The sequence below is a fragment of the Sparus aurata genome, chromosome 5 (assembly GCF_900880675.1).
Source record: "Sparus aurata chromosome 5, fSpaAur1.1, whole genome shotgun sequence".
Taxonomy (NCBI): domain Eukaryota; kingdom Metazoa; phylum Chordata; class Actinopteri; order Spariformes; family Sparidae; genus Sparus; species Sparus aurata.
In genome coordinates this window covers 7165559-7190053 of record NC_044191.1, presented here as the reverse complement: position 1 = coordinate 7190053, position 24495 = coordinate 7165559, and the positions used below count along the sequence as shown (strand labels likewise).

Sequence of the window (24495 nt, the reverse complement as noted above, 5' to 3'; positions counted from 1 at the left end):
AGTACACACTGAAATCCTCAGGGGCAGTCTAAAAGTGGCTGGGGAAAAATGAAAATGCCTGAGATGTTTGTCACGTTTGTAAGTGTAAAGGGCTCAAAGCATTTGGCAGATTAGATAAATAGATTGCTGTGTTTGATATAAATTATCAGATGGCCTTCATTGTGAAATATCAGATGACTTTGAAACAGAACTGAATATTACAGTACAAGGCCAACAATAAGATTGAGAGGAAACAGGAGAACAATGTTACCCTTTGTCATAAAATCTTCTTTTACATAAACATTACAAACTGACTGTGGAAAGAAAAATAAGGCTTTGGTCAGAGAGCTCTCAGCAACCTTGTTTAACCACAGCCTATGCTTTTTTCCATGAAAAGCTCCCATAAACAACCTCTATGTTACCTGCCCCACCACATGTTTAAATAAGTCACAACTGGCAAACAAGTTGATCTCAAAAACTTTGTATGGCCCCCAGGGGGCCTAAAAATCAGTTGAAGACCAGTACTAATGATCTACAGCCACATTAACGAGGCTGTACTCAGGTAGGGAGCCGCTTTGAGCTAAAATACGAAATGCAACATGATAACATGCTAACACTCTACAATAACAATGCATAGATGCTAACATTAAGCTGTTAACCATGATTTTCATCTTAGCTTAGTGTGCTAGCTTTCTATCTTACTTTAAGCACTAAACAAAAGTAGAGCTGTGGCCAGTGAGAATATTAGTTTTGCAAGATTTGGTCATAAACAAATAAAATAAAAAAAGACCCAGGGTTTCACAATACACCTGTATTGGAAATAACCATGGCATTACAAAATGACATTTTTTATATTGTATTAACAATACACAGATAATATTATTGTGAATAATCCAACACAGATATGGTTCGTCTTTTGTGTTCAGTTCATCCGGTTTTCATTATTTTTTAATAATTGTATAATAAGCAATTGTTTCTTTTCGTACAGCTCCAAATCACTATATTTGTATTTTAGGTGTAAATTAATTGCCAGGAAAGCAATAAAACACACAATATACAAATTGAAATGTTCTATATATACACCACGGAAATATCGCTATTGTGAATTTGTTTGGGCACAACAATCGTGCAGTGATCTGGTATCATAGCCGTATTTTGATTCTTGTACTTTACGGCGATATGAATGACGTGAATGTCTGGAATTTCTTTGCAATCCATCCCACGTTAGTTGGGATGATTCACTCAAAAGGTGAAATAGAGACTGTTGTGCCCACATCTTTTCAGAGAACACAGATAACATACAGTGCAACTCTGCACTGTATAATGACTCATTAATTAACTTGTACCTTGAAAATCACAAATGCTAACATCGTTGTGGCACTAGAGCAAAAGTCAGGGGATCCCCAGAGTCATTGGGATAACTTCTCGACGCATATATGTACCAAATTTTGCAGCAGCGTTTCAGGCTGCATTGGTTACTCTAGTACAAACTTGACAGTTTTTTTCAAATCTGAGCACTATTGGAATATCCCTTTAGGTGCTTCAGGACACCATACTCTTGGAGTGGCAGAGCGCAATCTGGGCTCTGTCTGAGAAGCTGCAGCAGCTAGCCCTGTGGTAATGGAATTGCAAATCCCTGCCATGCTGAGGTGCCGAGTCAAACAGAGTAAAGCTGAGATAGCACTAGGTATGAAAAAGATCCAGAAGTGGACCAACAGACCAACCAACAGATCAGCACTTGCCATGCTAGATATTCCAGAGGGTCTAGCCATAACTATACAATCATACAACACGTTAAAAGTTTCTGCATTGTTGTGATTTACTGAACAGGCTAGCATGATAATGTGAGTAATGTTTTGGAGGCTGACCTGCAGGCTGAGTGCAGAACTCCACTGAGATTTCCCTCTTGTCCCTTTGATCCATCGGAAGCTGCCAAGGCACCTGATGCGGCTGCGCCACAACCTTCACCTTGTAAACTGTCATCGCCCTCAAGTTGAAGAACTTGTACTTATAGCCCCCTGCCTTGACCATGTCATACTCTGCACTGTTGAGGAAGATTGTGTGACTGTAGTTGCTGTTGCTGGGCATCCAGGAGAGCTCAGCAGAGAGCTGCGTGATGCTGTCCACCTGCAGGTAATAAGGTGCCACCACCACATCCTTTCCCACGAGCATAGTGCACCGCAGCTCGTCCGACGGGCCGCGTTCAGTGATGCTCTGTACTGAGATACGGTAGGTGTTGGTGGCCAGATTGAGCTTTTCAATAAGAGACTTTGTCCTGCCCCCGTAGGGGACACTCATGCGTACCTCCTTATCCACCAAGACATTGTAGCCACTGATGGAGCCCCAACCCGGTGGGACCACAGGAGGATCCCAACCAATAATCACACTCTTGGCAAGTTGTTTAATCAGGTTGATGCGGCGGGGATAAGGCACAATGTCTTCACCGACTTCGTCAATGCTGACATCCAAGGTTCCTGTCCCGTTGCTGGAGGAGTTCAGGAGGTCCATGCCCAAGCTGCTGGTGCTTAGACAGTCTAGTTTACTGTCAGACAGCATTCTGCTTATGCTTGTTCCTGTCCCTGTGCCGACCCCCAGTCTCTGAGGCCCCAGACTACTGTGGTTGAGGTAGCCAGGTTCTTTAGCTACTGTGTCCCTGTGTTGGACAGAGGGTGTCTCTTCATCTTGGACAAAATCCACAAAATTAGATGGAACGAGTCCCCGCTGTCCATCTAGCAGCTCTCCTGAGGAACAGAAAGGAGGTAGTTGGTATTGAAGTGAAATTAAGCGCAATAGATTAAAGGATAAGTACACTCAAAAATGAAATCTCAGCCATTATCTACTTACCCCCATGCCAAAGTCAGGTGACGCTTCGTAGTCCACTAAACATTTCTTGAACTTCACAGCAAAACAGTGTTGAAGCATTCCCCTAAACAACTGAAATAAAACAACTGATGATTGAAGTCTCCAGAAGCTCCGAGATCCCAGATTTATTTATATTATATTATAAGACTCTATTTACACCCTTTTTCGAGCTGAAATCTTTACTTTGGCTGCTGAGCTAAAAGTGCGCATGCACAAGCTCGACCATGCGTAGAGGGTGGGATCTCAGGGCTTTCAGAACCATTCTATATTTTTTTCTTGATTTTTCAGTTAGTTCTAGTCGTTCTTTTTTTAACTGTACTTCCGTTGTTTAAGAGAATGCTATAAAACTGGTTTGCTGTGAAGCTCCAGAAAAGTTTTGTGAACTACATAACTTCCCCCAGCCCTTCCACCGGCCGGCATGGGGGAGAGTTCGAGAGATTATGACTGAATTTTCATTTTGGGATGGACTTATAGTTTGAACAATAAGAAAGCAGGTCAAACCTTCGTAAAAGCCATCCTCATCCATTGTCCCGTAAACATAGAGGTACTTCCCTGCCACCAGGGGGAGCTCTGCCTCCGGATGCTCATTAGGCCCATCGTAAGGATTATAACTACAGTGAAAAACATTGATGAACAATTCAAATGCCACGTTATTTCACACAGTTATTTGTACAATTATTCTCTATCAAGGTTATTTTCTTATGTCCAAAACTCCAGTTCTTTAATATATGTGTCAAAGAAAACAATTTGCAAGGTGTTACTTCGAAAATATGAAGTTTGTGTCTATTTTGTTTTTTAACAAGTATGAGGGAGCTGTGTGGGTTTGAAGCTTTGGCCCTGTTTCACATATTTGTGCTCCCAGAATTCCAATTATTTTTTGTGCTGACAGGTAATTTTCTTTAGAGATAGGGATAAACACTGAATCATCTTTAAGACCCCAGCCTTACGCTGTGAGAGGAAGCAAATAATCTCAGTAGAGTTTGTCCATGACTTGTCTACAGTTAGCGGCCAGTGCGATTTACAGTTTTCTGACCACCTCTCTAAGGACAGTCAACTGTTTCAGTTTGGTTCGAGGGTTTCTGTAATGTGACCACAGAGCTCCTTTTAACTTACTTACATTTACACTTACTCTGAAAATGAACTGAAACCATATAAATACTGTTATAGTGAGTGAGTTAATGCACCTTTTAGAAGGACTTGAAAGAACTTGTTGGAATCAGTAACAGCTTGATTCCAGTCAGAGGTTGTTGTATTTGTCTGTGTCCAGTGTTTTAAATAAACAAGTTACACCGTGAATAAAGCAATTGTGTGTTGTGTATACATCAGAATCACAATGGGAAATACTTTACACGCACCTGTACCGAGCGATACACAGACGAACCTTCCCTGTGAACCTCAGTTTGGACCTGGTAGTTGAGCCGAACTCTTTGTCCATCTAGCGAGCACAAGAAAGGAACAATTTGTGTTATAAACATTCAATACTCATTCTTTGTTTTGTCACCAGGGATGCACTAGAGATGATGTTGGCTGGTATTCACCTGGTCGGCCTTTTTAGAGTGCTGGCAAGCTCATCTTACAAATACACAAATACACAGCTCACAAATGTATCAGCAGCTGGATAGAGCCACATTTGGCCATACTTAAAGGTTTAAACTCCTTAGCCAATGTTAGAATTCAACAACTTCCTAGCTAACATTATCGTTTGATTACATCCAGTGTGTTTGACTTCCAGGTTTAGACAAATGTCTCAAAGATGTGTGCCTGATATTTATGAATGAATTTATGCCTTTCCTAATTGTAACATACCAAACAGTAACATTAGCTACAATGTGGTTGAATGCTAACGTCACTTGTTGTTTAGCGGAAGCTTGAAATATGGTCTGATGTCGCTCTGGATTAAACTATTCATTATCTTTACAGTTGCTGATCAGTTGGGTAGCAGGGAATGATAACGATTGGTCAGATTGGCTACATTCATATGTCTTGGACCCGAGAACACGGTGTTATGACAATTGAGATTCCCACACTGAGTGTGATCTCAGAAGATAATGGCCAGCATATGAATATGGTCTATGGTAGTGGGGGGATGGGATGTCTCATTTACTGACTGAATATTATCAATAACACCTTTGCACAATTTGTGATTTTAAATATTTTGATAAATCCCAAATAGTAAGGCTGCAGGAACAATACAAGGAAGCCTCCTGCATTAATGCTGCAAGGATTCTCTCCTTTTCAGTCACTCAAACATTTTACTTTTGATTCATTCTTTACAATGAAGCAGCATATAAGTAAAGGATAAAAAAGGTATGAGAGGAATCAGATCTCACATTAGTGAGATGAGTTGGTGACAACAGGATTCCCTTATTGTAAAAAGGAATTAAACAAAAAAAATGATTGGGGATTCTTCTCTATTGCGGCCTCACATCATGTCACCATGTCAGGATGTTTAAACAGTCTTTGTTTGTACACCTTGGAGCTAATTACACTCCATTTTTGTTTATAGATGTCATTCAAAGTACAAATGCATGTGCAGTAAAGCTGAAGCCATTTGGGACGCAAACAGATACCTCAGAGAGGAAAGCCCGTGCTGGGCTGCGGGCTCGACTGCGAGTAAGGAATGTTGGCTTGACAGAGAGGAGCTCTGGCTTGTCTCCACTGATCTGGAGCGGTCGAATGAACTCCGATATCAAAGATCTGCCTGTTGGAGCCTCATTGCCTGTGGAACAAACAGAACTTTGTTCACCAGACCCTCACATCTCAAGAACAGAATTAACATCAAACGTGTGACAAATACTCAAATTACAGAAGAGTTCATGAAAGCTAGGTTTGGAACATTATTCAAGCAGCATTTCGTTTTGTTTATTCATGACAGCAATCAATAAAGTGCATACCCACACCAAGGCCCAACAGCCCCCTTCTTTGCTCTCGTACAGGCTGTTCATATTTCATTTTACTATCCATTTTGAGTGATTTGATCAACAGTCAACGACTTTAAGCCCTTCAATTCACACCTGGCATTAGATGCGTCTCGAAATGCGTCTGGAGTCAGTGTTGTGTTCAGATCACACTTCCCCACAATATTCAAATATAAACTTCAGTGGGGCAAACTGAAATACACAAAGAAAGAAGTATCTTCATGTTTAACCTTTGCGAATTAACGAGTTGGCCCGAATAGTTAAGAATTTGTTACAGAAAGTGTTTCACAAAGTTTATAAAGTTTCACCTAAAGCAGCAAAACTCAAGATGTAGCTTTTTATAAGGGAGTCTGGGGACTCTCTCCACAGGCATCAAAGAAGCCTTTATCAGTTACTGTTAACTGTATTTATAAAGTATGACGTATGTACCGTCTTTATTTCAGGTTACCTGATTTGTTTTCATCAGGATTCACGCATAATTCCCTGAGAAACGAGAATTAAACACACCCTACTTCACAATTGTTAAAATGAGAAGAAATTCCTGGATCCGTCTCTTTATCTGGATTGCTTTAGCAGTTTTTTGTAATCCTGCTGATAAACCAACCAATAAACAAAGAAACAAACAAAACAAAATAACCTTGTTGGCAAAGGCAATAATAGCCATGTACCTGTACGACTACTGGCTCTCACTTTAGAGGGATCACTATTTAAATACATATAGTGAACACGATTCCTCTGTTTCCATATATTTGTACAAAAATATGAAATTAATTAAAACATCCCAGCAAGAGTTGAATGATACATACGATTGTAATTAGTGACGCTAACGTATTACAATGTATTCAACAAAAAACAAGTCAAAAACAACCAGAGAACAAGTTTAGCCAGCTTGAGGCTTTTTCTCGCTATGATAGATTATTTCATCAACAGTTTGTGTGCTCTGCAGATTAAGTGCGAAGACTTCTAATTTCAGCTGGGAATTCAAGTCACAAATGAGTTTCAGCCACTTCAATAGGACAGCAAATCAAGTATTTTCTAAACAAAACTCAATACTCAAATATTAATTTGATAAACTTGATAGACATTTTATTTTGCTCTGAAAATCAACTGTGTGGGTTACAGTTTGCTGTCTACTCAACCCACTCATCATTCTCAAATCCCAGCTGACATTTATCATTTACAGCAGCATATTTTGGTTACTTCCACCTAAAATGTCAATCAAAAATCAGGCCCACTAAGAAACTGAAAGAGTTACTTGTGCTCATGCTCATGACCAAATTGGACTGCAGATTTCTTGAGATAAAAGGTCAAGTCAGCTCTACCTGCTTTACAGTATTGATAATTTTCTCAATTCTCAACAGATTTGCAGAGGTTTTCAATAGACTTCTCTTTAGAATGCCCCTGAATGAACATGACAAGTCTGTACTCATTATACACTCACTGACTCCGTCCTGTCCACATTGCTGGAAATATTTTGGTTAGGTTGATTCCCCACCAGGTCAGTGATCCCTCTGGACTCCGAAACTGTTTAATTTTATATATATTTTTCAAGGATCATATGAAGTTAAATGGCAGTGGTGTGGATGCCAAATGGGGCCCACACCAATGCCACCACTGCCACCATTTCTCACTCCAAGGTTTTCTGAAAAGTTTGCAGCCCTGCAAATTCATTGTACAAAAATCTCATGGCAGTCCTATAAAACTAAAGAGTTAAGCGCACCTCAGACACACTCATGAGTGCATGCATGCGCCTGACTAACCATGGGATTGTTTTTAAACAGGCTTGGTTGTCTTCTCGTGCTTTTCTTAAACTTGTGGAAATGGTTTCCATATTTATTACTGTGAAGCTCACACAAAGCCCTGCACGGGACACTTATGGAGTAGGTGACAGACAACTTCTGTCATAACTTTGTATTGTGAAAATGTCAGAGTTTATCAAATTATGTGACAGTTTTTCAATCTACTTTTCAGGTACATCCACCTCATTACTTTCATAACTACAAATGGCATTTTTGCACATGAATAATATAAATAATAAATGTGAGATGATTAGAATTGGAAAACATGGCTCGGATTTCAACATTTTACGAATGTTTACATCAAATTGGCATTTATCACTCCATTTTTCATTTAACATGCATTTATAAATTATGTTTCATGCATTCTGGTGGCATTTGAAGAATGAAAATCTTTTAATTATCAGACAACGCAGAATCATTTACCTTTTATCTTTTCATTCATGCTTTCATTTTTTGCCCCTGACTTCTGGGGCTGGTGGGGGCAACATTTTTTTCCAAAGGGTCAGACTGACTAACAAAATGAAAGCAAAGGGCCACAAATTGGGCAATTGAATCAAAACATAGTGCTGAACTATGTTAAACTAATCGTCAGTGCCAAATGCAACAGTGAATGAAGAGAAGATCAGGCTAATATCAATTCATGAACAAACATATGATCTTACACTTCATGTATGAGACCACATTAACAGAAACATTAACAGAAATGGGTTCTGATCACTAAAATTAGAGAAGTATGAAAACGTATGAAAAAACCCAAGCCTCCAGGGAAAATTGTGATGGTTGGCTAGTATCATTATCAGACATCTATCTATAAATACAAGGAACCTCTGTCTGTCTGTGTGTGTATGTGTGTGTTCCTCAAATATCTCTGCGGATCAGGATCAGACTGACCTGAGAGTTTCAACATGGCTGCTGCGTGGTTCAAGGGTGTGCTATTTCGCATTTGTTTGGACTGCAATGATACCGTTAATAAATTATTTCATAAATGCTTTACAAATTCCACGAGCATTGTCCACCGGAGCCACTACAGTCACGTGTGCACCAGAGCCAATCACTGCAGAGCCCACCGCGTCCCCCCATCTTAAGAAACAAGCAGATTTATACCTGCAGCGGCGCGAGCTGGACCGGGATTTTGCCGGCGGTTCGGTCCCGTTCTGTTCTGTGCATCTAAACTGACTGTTGTGGATTAATGAGACTAAACGAGTCCGGACGAGTCTGTTCTCGGGGGAGATCCGGAGGAGATCCGGAGATGCGCGGACAACAAAGTGGAATCGGAATCTGTGGATGTTCGTGTGTAGCTAGCTGCTAGCTGCTAGCCACTAGCCAACCTACACGGCCCACCTCCCGAGGCGACCGGACCCACCGGCACATTCAAAACCGGACTTAGGGTAAATAATGTCCGCCACGCTTTTTCGCGAACATTGCCGTCATGTTTGCTTTGTGTCTGGTGCAGAAGAAACGGTAAAAACGGGCTTTTGTCAGAAAAGTGTCCAAGCAGCAAGTTTGGTTGTTGAGGAACAGGAAGTTGTGGGAGGGACGTAGGCAGATGAATGACAGGACAGTCGGTGTATAGACAACGATATTGAGAGTTGAGAGATTTGTGACATTTAGCATGTCTGGAGTGTATAGTTAGTGTGTTATGTAGTGTTTGGTGTAGTGTGTTGAGTGTGTAGTGGAGTCGGTTTTTTGTTTAATGAGTCAGAACAATGACAAGATGCTGAATGTGGAGCAGGCAGTGCAGCTCTTAATTCAGCTGGAGGGAGCTCAGGCAGACCTGAGCACTGCCTGCATTTAAATGTAAATAGTTACATATAACTTCGTACATTTTTTTAATGTATGCACATATTTAGCAAACAACAATTTATATTTGCATTATAAGTAAAAAAAAAAAAAAAAAAAAGGTTTTTTAAACATATTTGTGGTTTTCACAGTAAAAAAATCTAACTTTTTCTACTCGGATTTTATGTTTTTTTTTGTGATTTTAGGTCCATTGTGTTAATACAGTATGTCAAAATGAAAAAATAACTGTACAGTCACACATGTGAGGTTGTGCTGAAAATAATGACACCAAGTAAATAGATTTTAGGGTGAAATATAATAGCAAAATCAAAAATAGTCAAAAACGGCCAATTATACCCTGGAATATGGGATTTCACAACAAACCTAAATATCCCTGACGCCCCATCTTCAAACACAGCCTCATTTGGCCATCCATGAAAAAGCTTCATAACCTCCCACTTTTCTATAGGAACACATATTTCCTACGGGCAATGCACTAGTAGTAAAGAAAAATCCTTAAACACTGAGAACCAACATGATCCAATACGTACCTTTGCCTATAGGGGCGGCCAGTCCATTAAGGAGCTGTGACAGGGACTTGTTAGGCGACCCAGGAGATTCACATAAAGTTAAGTGTTCAGCGCTGAGGATATCAAACTTCCCAGCCTGGAGCCGGAACTTCTCCAGCTCTTTTGACAGGAGGTTGAACTGCTCACTCTGAGTCCGACATTTTTCCTCCAGCTCACGAACTTTGGCCTGATGACGGCGAGGGAGGAGAGTCATCGAGAGAGGAGTGAGAGGGACAGACAGACAGAAAGAGACAGACAGACAGATAAAAAGGGAAGAGAAAAGATGGGAAACAAAGGAAAACAACAGGAGAAAAAAAATAAGGAAACCACAGGATGCAGAACTGAATATTCTGCACACAAAAATACAACAGTACACATATGTGCAGTAGTTACGTATACGAGGATATACGTCTACTGTCTGAACAAAAACAGAACATGGAATGAGGTTTACTGTAGACGTGTAGATCAGTCATTACAGAGAAAAAAACTTCTTCAAATGACTCTCGAACTACAGTTCACAATCCTGATTCCAAAGAAGTTTATACGCTGTGTAAGTAAAAACAGAATGCCATCATTTGCAAACTAATTGCGTTTACCAACAACAGTTTTATAAAGTGTTCCTGAGCCCATGTAGCAGTTTTGAGTTTTGAGCCTTTTCCAATCATGCTTGTGAACGACTGAGTCATTTGTTAGCAATGAACCTGTTTACCTGTGGAATGTTCAAAACAGGTGTGTTTGGAGCATCCCACAACTTCCTTACTTGTTTGGAACAATACAATTAATAATAAGCATACACTCATAAAAAACATCTAATATGCTGTTTATATTTGTTTTCAATTTTGGTAACCCTAACCCTATGTCAAAAAGAATGAGCAAATTATCACATTCTGTTTTATTTGTGTTTTACACAGCGTACCAACTGTTTCTGGTATCGGGGTTGCTGTATACAAATCACATGCATAACTACAGTAAATGTTAATAATACTGAAAATAAAAAAAGGTTCTTGCTTCAAGGTGGTATGCATTTTTCTTGTCCTATTATTGTCGTTATCCCATGAAAAGAACAAAACCAACATTCATTTAATCATACTAACAAGCAGTCTTGTAAAAGTACTGTAAAAGTTCAACCTAAGCAAAAGTAAAGATATTGCACTAAAATGTTATTTTTGGTATGAGAAAAAGTCCCCCAAATACGTATTACTTATCAAATACAAAAAGTCTCCAAGTATCTGATATTATACGTACCGTATTAAAGATACTTAAGTATCCAAAATACAAGGGGAAAAAAATTATCACATATGTACTGTATATACTGTATACTATTGGTTGACCGAATACCAGCCTGGCAGATTATCTGACCCAATACTTTCAGATTAACGGAATTAGTGTTAATTTTTATCCAATAAAATTAATACATCAAAATGCACTACTCTGGCATTAATGCGGCATGTAATGTGCAAAGTAGTAACTAAAGTTATCAAATAAATGTAGTGGAGTAAAAAGTACAATTAGTACCTCACAATTGTACTTAAGTAAGGTAAATGTACTTACATGCTACATCCCATCACTGCTAACAAGTATCGTCTAAGTAACCAAAGTCTATCATATCTACTTCCACTGTGCCAGCAGACTTGGTATGCAAATATCTTGCATACATGTACTTCTTGATAGGCAAGATGTTCCACAACACAAACCCACCCGCCATGCAGGACGTGAAGCTCAGCGATATGTTTATTCTGAAAGTATGCCTTAACTTTCAGTCTTTCACAACTCTCTCCATTTCACTCTCTCTCTCTCTCTCTCTCTCTCTCTCTCTCTCTCTCAATTTATTCAGCTGACAATGGGTGTTTACTCTTTCAGTGAAACCAACCAGATTTGCCTAAATTAAACCAACCAACAGATCATGTCATTGCTAACACACTATAAATCTTTCCTCCTCTCTGAAATTGTCAGCTGTCATTTCAGTGCGTAATCGTTGCGACCCGCCACCACGTTCACCTCTACTTCGTTATATCCGTTGAACAGGTCCAGTTCACCAGAATCCATCGCATCACATCCAGATCTTGAGCCATCATCCTAATCGTACTAACTCCTAATACAACTATTTCCTTCTACTACTTTCTACTAGTTACGGCTTCAGCTTCCCTCAATAAATATTACTCATTCAAAAATGAAGTCTCTCCTGATTGAACTGCGTCTGTTGGAGCAACAGACAGGGTAGGGAAGTGACAAAAACAAAATATTGTTGGTAGTGGTCTTTTCATGGAATTTAATAACATTAACCCAAAATAACAGCAGTCATTAAGACCAAGAAACTTCACTTTGCATACTAAAACTGAGCATAACTATTTAGGCAGGTAAATTCCAGGTGTTGGAGCATGATATTTCAAGTTGAATGATGGATCATCAAAAATCCCTTCAAGTTGACAATAATGCTCTGGAGGACACTTGGAATTTTTTAAGCACTGCCCAACACACAGCAACCCTGTCTACGCTGCTCTGTTGAGTCAATATCATGCAGACAGGTGGTTGTTGGATAAAACATGCTTTTAGCAGACAGACGACAAAGGAAATCCTGCAGCTTTGAAATAGAGTTAGTAATTTAAGAGACTGGTTTTTATAGCGGCATACAGTTCTCATCTGTATGACAAGACGACAGTTTTTAAAACACATGCTTAATAACATCCATGCAATTCTACAAAGGTAAAGGATCCCATTCATCAATGTGATCCTTTGATTACAATACAAAAACTAATATCTACTATTTGCATCATATTATAACACATTAGATGAAAAAAAAGAAGCTTTAATTCTAATGCAATAGATTTTCAGCATTCACTGATTGTATTCTGATACTTTTGTTTGTTCACATCTAAACACACACTTCTAACACGTGTTTGGTTTTATGAAGTTAAATTTGCTCGCCTCAGTATGCTGATGGGCTTTGATTATGTGGAATTGAGGTCGGTCAGTGAGGCCCCAGGCATTCGTCTTTAATTGAAGTCGGTCCATATTCTGAAACTTCACGAGTAGAATCTTTTCATCAAATGTTAAGCGAGCGTGGCTGAATATTTCTTTATGATCAAGTCAGAAAGACCTCCAGTTTGTGCTGTCAGTCATGTCCCAGACTTTCAGAAAGCACTACACTTGTGAGTTTGCTTTGATGGAAAATGTGAAACATAGCTGAGTGGGTAGTAAAGCCCAGAAGAAGCAGCCCTGAATATGTCTGAAAAACCAAAAAGTGAAGATCACACATCACATTAGTTCTTAACTGACGAATGCTTCATGTTACCTTTTACCCTCTGAATACCACTTGTATATTTATCATGTTCATTATCAATAATAAACTAAGATTGTGCTGAATGATTGTGTTTGTACTGTGCTGTTACATCACAATACATACTAGGCCGTAGAAAGCATGGGGCTACTGTATACTCTACTGACTATACTGGGAAAGTTGTCAAAACAATATCAGGTAAATAAATAAAAACAATTCTGAAATACCTGCATGCTGTCCAAGTGGTTCTGTATAAGCACAAGTACACACCCATTCAGTAAAAAGAGATGTAGGAAAGAAATAAAGCACAATTACACATGTGGCACTCATACACATCTTGAAAGTACAAGGACATTATGACCTGCTTTGACACTTTGTGACCTTTCATGTGTTATGATTCATTCACCTTTCTTACACAGCTTTGTTTAAATGTGCACTTCGCAAGTCAATTTAAAGAACCAGTTCACCCAAAAATGTTAATCCAGTCATCACCTCCTCATCCCCACGCTGATGGAAAGTCTGGGGTAGCTTCGTAGTCCACAAAACATTTCTGGAGTTTCACAGCAAAACAGCACTGCAGCATTCTCCAAAACAACTGAAGTAGCTGGAGACTTTGAAAAATCCAAGGCAACAGAACCTCCTGTATCCTGAATCCTGTTGTTTTTTTTCATGTTATTTACGCCCTTTTTTAGCCAAAATCGTCACGCTAAGCCACTAAGCTAAAACGTTTGAAACAAAGACTGTCAATAGAGCAGACAGTCACCCATAGGTTTCTGAGGAGCCAGAATGAAGCTCAAAGTGGGTGGTACCAGCCGTCGCCATCTTGGCTGTGAGTCTGCCTAACCCCAGGCTTATCAAAAATGGCCAAAAGGCTGAGGGCGGGTGAAGCTGAAGTGTGCCTAGTTAGTTCGACAAGCATAGCTGGAAGCTACCAAGCCAACTAAGGCTAACGAGCTATTTGTGTTCGCACATAAGGGGAAGAGAATTTCACCTTGTGTTTTTCACGTATTTGATCCCAAATGACTTGTGTTTGGTTGAGAAGCAAGAGTGAAGATAAATCCACTTTTTAATCCCAAAAGTTTAAAAAAACCAAATTCGCCGAGAGGGGAAAATTGGTGACTGGAATTAACTCAGACGAGAACAGTGGCAGCTCACGGCTAGCTGTTGTGTAAATTTAGGCATAAATAGAATTGCAATGAGGTTAAATCAAAATGCACCGCCTGTACAGTCATCATGAGTGTGGAAATTAGAGCCTTAGAGACCAGGAACTTTTTTTGAACCAGGCTGTTAACATGCTGTTATAGGGATTGACTTGCTTTTGGAGCCTCACATGGCCACGTGATTTGCAGTTGGTGCACAAGTTCAACCATGCAGGTAGTACATGAGGTTTTTTCAAATCAATCTGGGATTTTCTGGAGTCTCGGGTTACACCAGACAAGCTGATTGGAGCCATTTAATGTTTTCTTTTAGTTGTTTTATTTCTGTTTTATTTTAGAAGGGAATGCCGTATTTCTATTTTGCTGTGAAGCTCCAGAAATGTTTTCTAGATTATGAAACTACAACTGACTTTCCATTAGCGTGGAGGTGAGAGGTTGATGACTGTATTTTCACTTTTGGGTCGGTCATTTTAACATCATTGTGACTACAAATCTTTATACGCAGCCTAGGATCCATATCTTAAAACATGAGAACTAAAAAAGAAAAATGTGGACTAGATAAAGCAGGAAATGGCTCTAGGTATACAGAGGATTGCCCCAGGCTGACTAACCCCCCTATCCTCCAGCAGCAACCACATAAACACACACAGTCAACCCCCCCAGAGTCCAGACGCTCACCTCTAACAGATGGACAGCGCCTTCATGTTCCTTTTTAGCCTCAACCTGAGCCTGGGAAACACAGGGTGCACTGTTTCAGTTCACTTTCATTTAATTAATTTCAGTTTAAAACACCAATGAAAGACTTTGCAAAAATAAAGATGTAAACACCTTTTTATTTAGTGTTGAAAATGGTTGAAAAGAAAGCCTATCTCTGTCCTCACTGCACCATGTAGGATGAAACTAAAGTGCAGTTTATTTATGTTCCCAATATTTAAAGTTCACCAACAATGCCTCGCTTTAGGAAGAAACCAATTCTGACTTCACCACAATAAGCTAAAGATTTAGTGGCTTTTCTTACACTATTTTCACCATTTATTTATCTATTTATGTTTTTCATGTTCAACAGAGTATTCGTATGTCAGTTTACGACTTAACATGAGCTGAAACTGGTTTCGCCTTCTGACTAAAGATCAATACCACTCAGATGTCTGTCAGTTAAGTATGGTGTTTGTATATTTGTATGTGTATCTAAAGGACAGATGTATCGGGTGGTGATGATCTTCTCGTCTTACCCTCTTTCACATTTAATGTGTTAACAGTGACCAACAGCACCTTTTACAACACTTCTGGCAACTACTTTGCTCTTTCTTAGCTAAAAGTCAGGCTAACCTGGAGCCAGGACAGCTTCAACAGAAGTAGACTTCTTGCTCCTCCTCTTGTGTGATCCACAAGCAGAAAGCTGCAACACTTCATGAATTTTAGGAAAGAACAACCTGGCAACTGGCATCCAGATAGTTTGAGTTTGAGACCCCTTATCAATGTATACTGTCCTTGAATATTACAATATTCCTACTTGAAAATGTATACTCCACTGATATCCCATAGTATTACATGCAGCAATGCATTCTCTGATTAATGAGCACATTTCCCTCTTTTATTTGTCAATGTCTCTCTTGAAAGGGTCACCATTGCAACATTTGTGCAAATCTATAAACCTGTTGATATCCAAGTCTTTTACAAGTCTTTTCACACCATCAGTTCAGTGCACTCCGTCCAAACAAACGTAAAAAAACACATGTATTGTTGCATTTCAGTTATGTTCTGGTTCTTGGTCGCACTAACTCCAAATGAACCAAGAGGAAGAAGCATTAAGTTATACAGACACTTTTGGCAACTGTCATACTGTCAACCTGCATTATAAGTGCATACTCAAGTAAAGAAATCAAAGTCCACCGTAGTTTATGTAGCACTATAATGCTTCTGATGTGTATTTGTAAATTGGTGTCACAAAGAGTTTAAAAAGAATTAACTGATTATTAGCAATATTGGTATTGTTAGACTTCAAATCGATTGCATGTATCACTTCTCGGCTATCGATAATAATAATAATAATAATAATGCATTTTATATATATGTGCCTTTCAAGTTACCCTTCCACTGAAAGAGTACCCTAGAGGGCAATTTATCATGTTTTATTTATGACAGGGGCACCCAACAGTGCACTTCTACAGCGTCTTTTGAACATGGGGGCATGCAACACCATTTTTAATAGACTTAATAAACTGACAAAGTATATGCAGTATGTTACAGCACAGCAGTTTTGACAGCTGTAGATGTTAACAGCCAGGGAAAATACCCGTGCTGACTTGCATACGTGTTACCAGGAATTTTTTCTTCAAATACAGATTGATTCTGACATTGCGATTCTCAATCACCAGATTGATTTATTAGTACATGAGAATTTGAAATCATGCTTAAACCACATATCTGTCATCAAATTTCTGTGGTTGGTCCGCTTGCTTTCACACCACAAACAAAGTGCATCAGAGACCAACTTCCACAGGCTGCCTCGGTCTGAGTGAACCATTGTTTGGTTCACACTAGGGTCAGATTGAAAGCTTTCAAACCAGGCCAAGTGAACCACACTAACTGGAAATAAGGTACCATGATCTGTTTTGATGGAGCCATCCAGGTTAGGTGTAAAAGCATCCTAAAAGCAGGTGTATTTTTCTTATTGCCCAGTAATGTGAGCTATTATTTCGCTATCTCTACCCCAGCATGGCAAAATGTTGCTTAGGAAACACACAGAGCTGACCATAAAAAGGCAAGAAACTGTGTCTTGCAAACCATGGTAAAAACCCCAATTTAGATGCATATGCAATATCAGCATATCCCACAATGCTACATCGCATCAAAATTGGTGGACAATGTAAAAATGTAAATGTAAATGTAAATGTTGTCAGTGTAGGTCTGAACCTGTCTATTATTTCCCTTTATATGATGATAACTACCCTAGAAGCTCATCCAAAGATCGTACATGTTACCAGCTTGCATGTTTGAATGGTTGTTTACTCTATATTGACGAAAAATGGCCTAGACTGAGTCACTGTGCAAACCAGCATTATTTTAAGCAGATATAAAATGTTCAATGTTCTTTTCAAAATAAATTAAGAAGGCTGGTGCATTCAAGAGGATTACGGTTTGGGTATCACGGAAGCATTGAACTGTTCAGAAGTGCAGCATATAAAACACCATTTTTCTTATGGGAATGAGAAACATCTGTTGAGAAATAACAAGTGTTCCACATGAATATGAGAGCATCTGTGGACTTTACAATTTCATAAATCTACTGTGCAGGCAATTAATTTAGGAAAATGCAGAGAGCAGCCAGTGTCTGAAGGAAGATAAGGCAGTAATGAGCTTCTGTTAATGAGAGAAAAAAGCTGAGAACTCTGCCTGTGAAGGGCTGACTGTGAAGTAACACTGCAGCAACAGCAACACTGGGATACACACACTGTTTCAAGAGAAGGCATTGGTGACAATTCCTATCAAGTTTATACTATCAGCAATCTCAGCTGTTGCAGGGCTTGCTCTGACATTACAGGCAGCTCCAGTGCACAGAGCAGGAAGGCCAGCCATCAAATGGCCTGGGCCAGCGTTTTTTGTTTAAGCAAAGCCTCTATAAAGTGTCATATCTACTCTGGGGTTTGAAGGTTTGATTTGTTTGCTTGTAACAAACAAGAGGAGGGCTACTGTAATTTTAAGCACTAAGTTTGGAGAGTGATAGACAGCTGAAGTGTGGGGTGAAGGGGATGCACTTGGAGAGCTGTAGTAATGCCAGTGATGGGAATGTTTAGAGGTGAGCCTATACACAAATCTGGGGAAATGGTGGTAGTAGACAGGTTGGCTCCCTACAACTGAACAATTTTCTACCTATACTTTTTTACTTTTTGGGTGACGTTATTTTTTTCAGCAATGTTGAAGAAATAAGAAAGAACCTGTACAGCTACCAGCTGCTCCAACAGTGCTTGCAAATTTCAACTTTGGGAAAAGATTGAATCAAGCAAACCTTTACTTGATGAAAAGCGCCGCTGTCCTGAAACCATAAACGTGATATACATCCCCAGGGCATGCAGAGGACCAAGATGTTCACCAGAAGTGGATCAATAATATCAAAATACTCATTGATTAATCAATATCATTAATATTGTACTTTTGTTCCAAATATATTTATTGAGAAACATTTCATTCAACAGGGAACTTTGTTCGACAGTTTTACATGTTTCTTTAAGAATGATAGTATCACCAATAAGTAAACAGTGACATACACCAGACAGAACTGTTGACATACAGATAGACATACATGTAAAGGAAAACTCAGCCAACCTCACAGGGGTTTCCTTTCCCCCCTCACCCACCCCTCCCTTTGCTGGAGTGCACCCTAACTCTGGTCTCGGTTTGTTTCCCTTTCTAGATGATTATTATTGTACTTTCGAACCTCTATGAGTGATCGTTAAGCCTAGCTGGCCAGGCAAATAATTTTGAATACTTAAACAAATGTTTTTTTGTTTTATTTTATTAATGTAACTGGTCTGTAATAATTAAATGTAGCTCTTGAGTGCTTCTACTGGCTCGCTATGACAGAACATTTGCATATTACAGAGTATGTCACAGTAACTAATGTCTAATATGGAAAATCTGACAACTCATTTCATTCAGAATGATGCCCTCCTTTCACTTGAACAATAATGCGGATGTCCACATTCGCTTAATAACTGTGTCTTTAGTGTATGTAAAATTATTCCCAAATATATGAAATGAATACGAGGATATGATTTTGTACATTGATGGATTGGATGTTATATTGTCTATCTTTTGAAAGATACAAATTCACATTTAAAATACAATGATGGAAAAGAGAGACAGAAATGGCTGCTGACAGTATTTTAAACAAAGCAGTCACATTTTACTGCCTCATATTTTTGGTAAAACAAAAAATGAAATGAAAGCACCAAATGGCAAGCCTCATGTAGAGTTGTCCAGGCCTCTAACACGTTATCATGGCGTTAACTTTGACAGCTCTAATAATTATATAGGGAGATTATTTCTCAATCGGTGCTAAAATCCTTGCCCGGACAGACAGCTGCTTTTCCCAAAAGCACCCGTGTATGTGTGGACTAGGCATGAGTTGCCATTGCAGTAATGGTGGCGATGCTAGATGGTGTAACACACAAATCACTCCCTGGATTTTCTCCCTGGAGAGAGCACTATTCTTTCCTCTTCTCTCTTTAATGCAGTCTTTTTGGTGACTTGTTGGACTCTTGAGCAACAGTGCTAAACAGAAAGTTTTTTGACCCATCACACGGACACAGGCTTGGCCAGCATGAAGGCCCAAAACCTCTGGTGAGTGTTGAATTTCCTTACCTTCTGCAGAAGGTCAATCTCCTGCTGCTTTGCATTGAGTACAGCCAAGGCCTGCTCATGCTCCAACTCTAGCTGCTGCCTCCGCTCCGCAGCCTCGCGCATATGCTGTCCGCAGGAGTTTCAGGGATGGAGAGCCAGGGGGGAGGATAGTGGGGGGGGGGGGGGGGGGGGGGGGGGGGAGCATAGAGAGGGCTGCTGTTAGTGGAACTAAAATCCAGTGGCACTGAGCCAACACAAAATGCATCTCCAGTCTCCTTATTCAACACTCAGAAAACAACACAGGTGTTACATGTGCACACACATCACACATACAGAGGCTGGTTAACAGTGTACTGACCTTTACAACCCTTAAGAACAATAAAGACATAAACTATGCCACAGCAAATGAGAGAACAGTTTATGTCAAATGATCTACGGGAGAGATCAGATCTAATTGTGCACAAAGGTGCTCATGGATGAGGACTTGAGATGCTTTACTGTGTGAACAAAAAAACTAACATCAATCCACAGTCAGGTTTGCTGCCCCCTTTAGGTAACACAATACCTGTTAGAAGCCCAGTTACTGGGACTGTTTGAAAAGCTGTCCTCAGCGCTGGTGTCTTTGCATGATCAAGACAGGGTTTTACGTTACATGAAAAGGGTGAGCAAACTCCGTAGCGTGCTCACTTGTCTGTGGTCATCCATAACAACAAAAGAAGCCATACAATACAAGGGACTGAATGCTAGGCTCTTCATAACACAATCTGCCCGTGTCATCCAGTCACATCAATGCTCCCACTGTATGTGAATATTTGTCAGGTGAACGAAGCACATGACATCTTCATGCCAGTAAAGAATCAAGGTCCAAGATAGGTAATGTCATCAAACTGTAGGTGACATTATCATCGTGAGGGGTGACCCAGTCTCTCTATCTCCTGCTTCTTCCCCCTCCCGTCATCATGAAGCCAAACTCTTTGTCCTGCCTCATGCAAAAGTCACATTCCACAGTGCTGTGCTCATATAGCCAGGTGACCATTCATATATCTGGTAAGCAGCCCACAGGTAAAGGGGGAAATAAGCACAGCCACTGAGGTGGACAAAGCATTCAGAATGGGACTGTAATTACTGCTCCCTAACAGATGGGCATAGCAGTGATACCTTATAAATCTAGCAGGGGGAGAGGGGACAGGGACAGGTAAGGGAGGGGAGGGGAGGGGAGGACAACATGAAAGGATGGCATAGGAAAGGAAAGAGGGGCAGACTGCTCCAAGCTTCTACTCTCTCTTTCACAGCTCCTGGTCAGACCTCCAGACACGACACTGGAAGGCAACAGAAATGTCAGGGACATTAGACAGTATAGCTCAAGAGAACCAGATGGGAGGTAGTGTAGCACAGGTAGGAGAATGGGGAACTAGCAAAGGGTTAGGCTCCATAAAACAACTGAATTAGGATCCCAGGATAGACGCACTCAAAGAACTGGAAATGCACACAGTACTGACTGATAGTGGCTTTAGATCTGCCCTCGGAGCTGGCCTCCTCACCTTGAGCACCTGCTCTAGGTTCTCCAGTTTGTCTTGGAGCTGGTTCTTCTCCCACAGGGCTAAATCTCTCTCCTGCGTCACAGCACCAAGGGTCTCTTTGAGCTTGGCATATTCAGACTTCACCTGTGCAGACAGAACAAGCAAGAGCAAGGTGTTTTAGAGTGAAGCCGTTTCATTTGGGTCAAACTAGACTGTTTTTTTTACAGTAGGGTTGAAAAGTCTGAGAACCCTAGTGAAAATACTTATATTTTGCAATTATTTCAAATTTAGTACTATATTTTCATTACAAATGATAATAACTAGTATTTCATTTGTCCTCCCATCAACTTTATTGAAAGCATGCACTCATCCTGGTAGAGAGGAAGGTCCATGACCATCAGGACTTCAGGTCTTCTTTGGTCTTCAAGTAGTTCTGTCAAAACTTTGAGGTGAGTTTGTGCCCATCATCTGGCTGCAGCATGAAGTCGAGTGAAATCATGAATAGGCTGAAGGTTTCTAAGGGGGCAGTGCATAGAACTCTACAACGCTTTACAGAAACTGAATCAGTTGTATGCATAATCAGGCAGCGTAAACTGGACCAGAGAAATCAATATATCAAACTTTGTTCACTGAGAGATAAAAAAGCAGTCTTAAGAAAGAAGGCTGTCTCGTAGTATCTCAGAGGATGAGTAGCAGTTTCTAAATCACTCCTCAGGAGGACAAACAAGAGCAAACATTTGAGGTGGCTAAAGAAATACCAGAATTTCACAGTGGATCATGAAAAAACATCTATTTACTGATGTATCCAAGTTCTAGATTTCTGTCAGTAACAGAAAAGTGTATGTAACAGGAGAGAGAATGAAACCACAGAGTTTCAAACCCACAGTGAAACACAGTGGTGGGAATATTCAATTCTGGGAGTGTTTTTGGACACCTGTGCTGAACTTACTCCACCCTGACCAAGGAGATGTACCAAGAGACATGCTCCACACTCTGGTCTGATCTTTGTGGAGAAGGATTAGTACTGCAGCAGGATAATGAGCGCAAGCACACATCAAAACTTTGACAAACTCCCTCTGTCACAAACTTTCCCTCGTCAGGTCAAGTGCATGCTATCAATAAAGCAAATGGGGTGAAATGCCAAATGCTAAGATATTCCATAATTCAAGATATAATTTTTCACTTGTGTTGTTGGGGTTATATTGTCATTTGTTATGAAAAACCACACCATGCCACATCTCCCAACCGACTTCGACATTTTTTTTTCCAACATCAACACAAACGGAGCACTTTATTTTTCCTAAAGGTTAAGCCATTGCTTTGGATTGAATCCAGTTAAACAGCTGTTCCTATTTTACAGGTAGTCTGTGTTGATTTGAAGCACTATGCTGTAAAGAACGATTTACTTTAATGGCACCTAAAACAATCTGAGCTTTTAAAACAGGCAGAAAGTGTTTGGGGCCAGATGTTGGAGCAAGCTGGTTTTGGTGATAAAAGCCTTTAAATATTATGATAATCCAACAGTAACATAATTTCACTGACAACCAAGAATGTGGACCACAACATTACTAAATTATTCATGCTTCATTGTTATCCAAGCACTAAACAGTCAGCAGACTGGAGCAGTTGCACATTCTATTAACACTGTACACCAATTCAACACCAGTGAGGTCTCTACTGCCGCCATGAATAAATATATGCAAAATTAGACTATTTCTATCTCAACGTATTCTTCATAATCCCATAGACTAGTTGTGTAGTTACTTAAGAGGCAGTATTTTTCGATCAGTTTTTTAGAGGTCCCTCATTTGCAGCGTAACGACTGGTTCCTGCAGCTGTAATGTGGCAAAGCCTCTTCCTCGGAGCAGCCATGAATGACTAATGATTCCTTGAGGAGGGCGTTTCAACAAACATCAGCAAGGCAAAACACAAACAGAAACCAGCGACTGTGCCTCTGAATGGCCCGCCTCCACACAAAGCAAACTCTCTGCATGGATTGGAGCAACTGTCAGGCTTAATGTAGATGGATTGAGCCAAACTATATTGGATACAGTAGAATCAGGTCAATAGTCTATTCTGAGTGGAGGGAGGTGGCGTTGGTTGCCCCTCCTAGTTCATTCAGAGACGATAGGGATCAGAACACAGGGATGTAAGCGAGGGCTAATATCCACTCTGCCCTACAGAGTGCTGCTCTCATATCTGTCAGTGTGATAACAATTCAGGACAGCTGCTCCAAGAGCCACCCCAGTCCTGATAAGACATCAATAACTAGCATTCCGCCCTTCAGCAACTACCTGCCAATCAGTTCCTCCAGGAAATTGCCTTGCTGTCCATGGAGACAGGCCTGATGCTCTGTGTTTGTTGAGCTACTCCAACTTTTTGGTGTTTTGGGGCTAAGCGGAAGGTGAGGGTGCTTTCATATGCTGTTCAATTATATGCTAGAAAATTGGAAAATCTTATGGCAACTATGTTAGAGTGTGATTTAGAAAGCTCATCTGAGTATTGATGTAAAGACCAGAGAGGGTGTGACCTACGAAGAAACAACACTGAGGCTGTGTCCCAATTCAGGGTCTGCACACTTCAAGTGTGCATTTGAAGTGCGATTACGTCGCTACGCCGTGGCGAAGTGTGTCCCAATTCAAAGTGTTCTCATAATGCACCCCACAAATGCGCACTCCTTTTACCCTTTTTTGGAGTGTGCACCGCTACTACCCTTCGTGGTCTCACATATCCCAAGATTCATTGCGCACCCGAAGAGAAGAAATAAATAACCTCAAGTAGCGCAGATCTCGTATTTAAATGTAAGTATTGGGTCTATACTCAGTTTTTACTCCTTTGAACATCCAACGCCAGATATGTTAAACTTCAAGGTAAAATACGTTGGTAATGCTCAGCTTGATGCCTTTGAAAGTAAAGCCTTAAAAGCCTTCACTTTCAAACGTTAGACATTCAGAGGTTGACTTATATCTTATATCTTATTGTGACTGTGGAGATGTTAGATACTCGTTTTACATAAATGGAACAAGATGAACAGATTCAGATCAGGCTGTGATCCCTGCTTAATTTTCAGACTGTAACACTGTAAAGTCTAGTTAAACGTTTGAATAAAGAGCTAAGTTTATGATTATCCTTATGATGATTTTATATATATATATATATATATATATATATATATATATATATATATATATATATATATATATATATATTGCTGTATTTGAACCCTTTTGTCTGTTGACATAACACAAAACTTACATTTCATTGTGTTTTAGGGAGCAAAGAGAGAGGAGGA

The 24495-nt window shown here is 40.0% G+C and overlaps 1 protein-coding gene across 28 annotated transcripts in view; it reads right to left on the bottom strand.

The window, feature by feature from the left end:
• rimbp2b (RIMS binding protein 2b) overlaps positions 1–24495 on the bottom strand; it is a 142833-nt gene that overhangs the window by 25901 nt on the left and 92437 nt on the right. For 16 of the 28 annotated variants that reach the window (XM_030417490.1, XM_030417492.1, XM_030417482.1 and 13 more), the window contains 10 exons: positions 21225–21347; positions 19705–19809; positions 15019–15069; positions 13411–13431; positions 12832–12927; positions 9889–10093; positions 5412–5560; positions 4197–4276; positions 3343–3452; positions 1848–2720 (listed from right to left, as the gene is read on the bottom strand). In XM_030417490.1, the coding sequence (XP_030273350.1) occupies positions 1848–2720; positions 3343–3452; positions 4197–4276; positions 5412–5560; positions 9889–10093; positions 12832–12927; positions 13411–13431; positions 15019–15069; positions 19705–19806 (1687 nt within the window). In that variant the 5' untranslated portion in view covers positions 19807–19809; positions 21225–21347. Of the gene's footprint in view, positions 1–1847; positions 2721–3342; positions 3453–4196; positions 4277–5411; positions 5561–9888; positions 10094–12831; positions 12928–13410; positions 13432–15018; positions 15070–19704; positions 19810–20841; positions 21003–21182; positions 21350–24495 lie in introns of those variants that run through there. The other 12 variants (XM_030417485.1, XM_030417505.1, XM_030417504.1 and 9 more) reach the window with 7 other exon arrangements.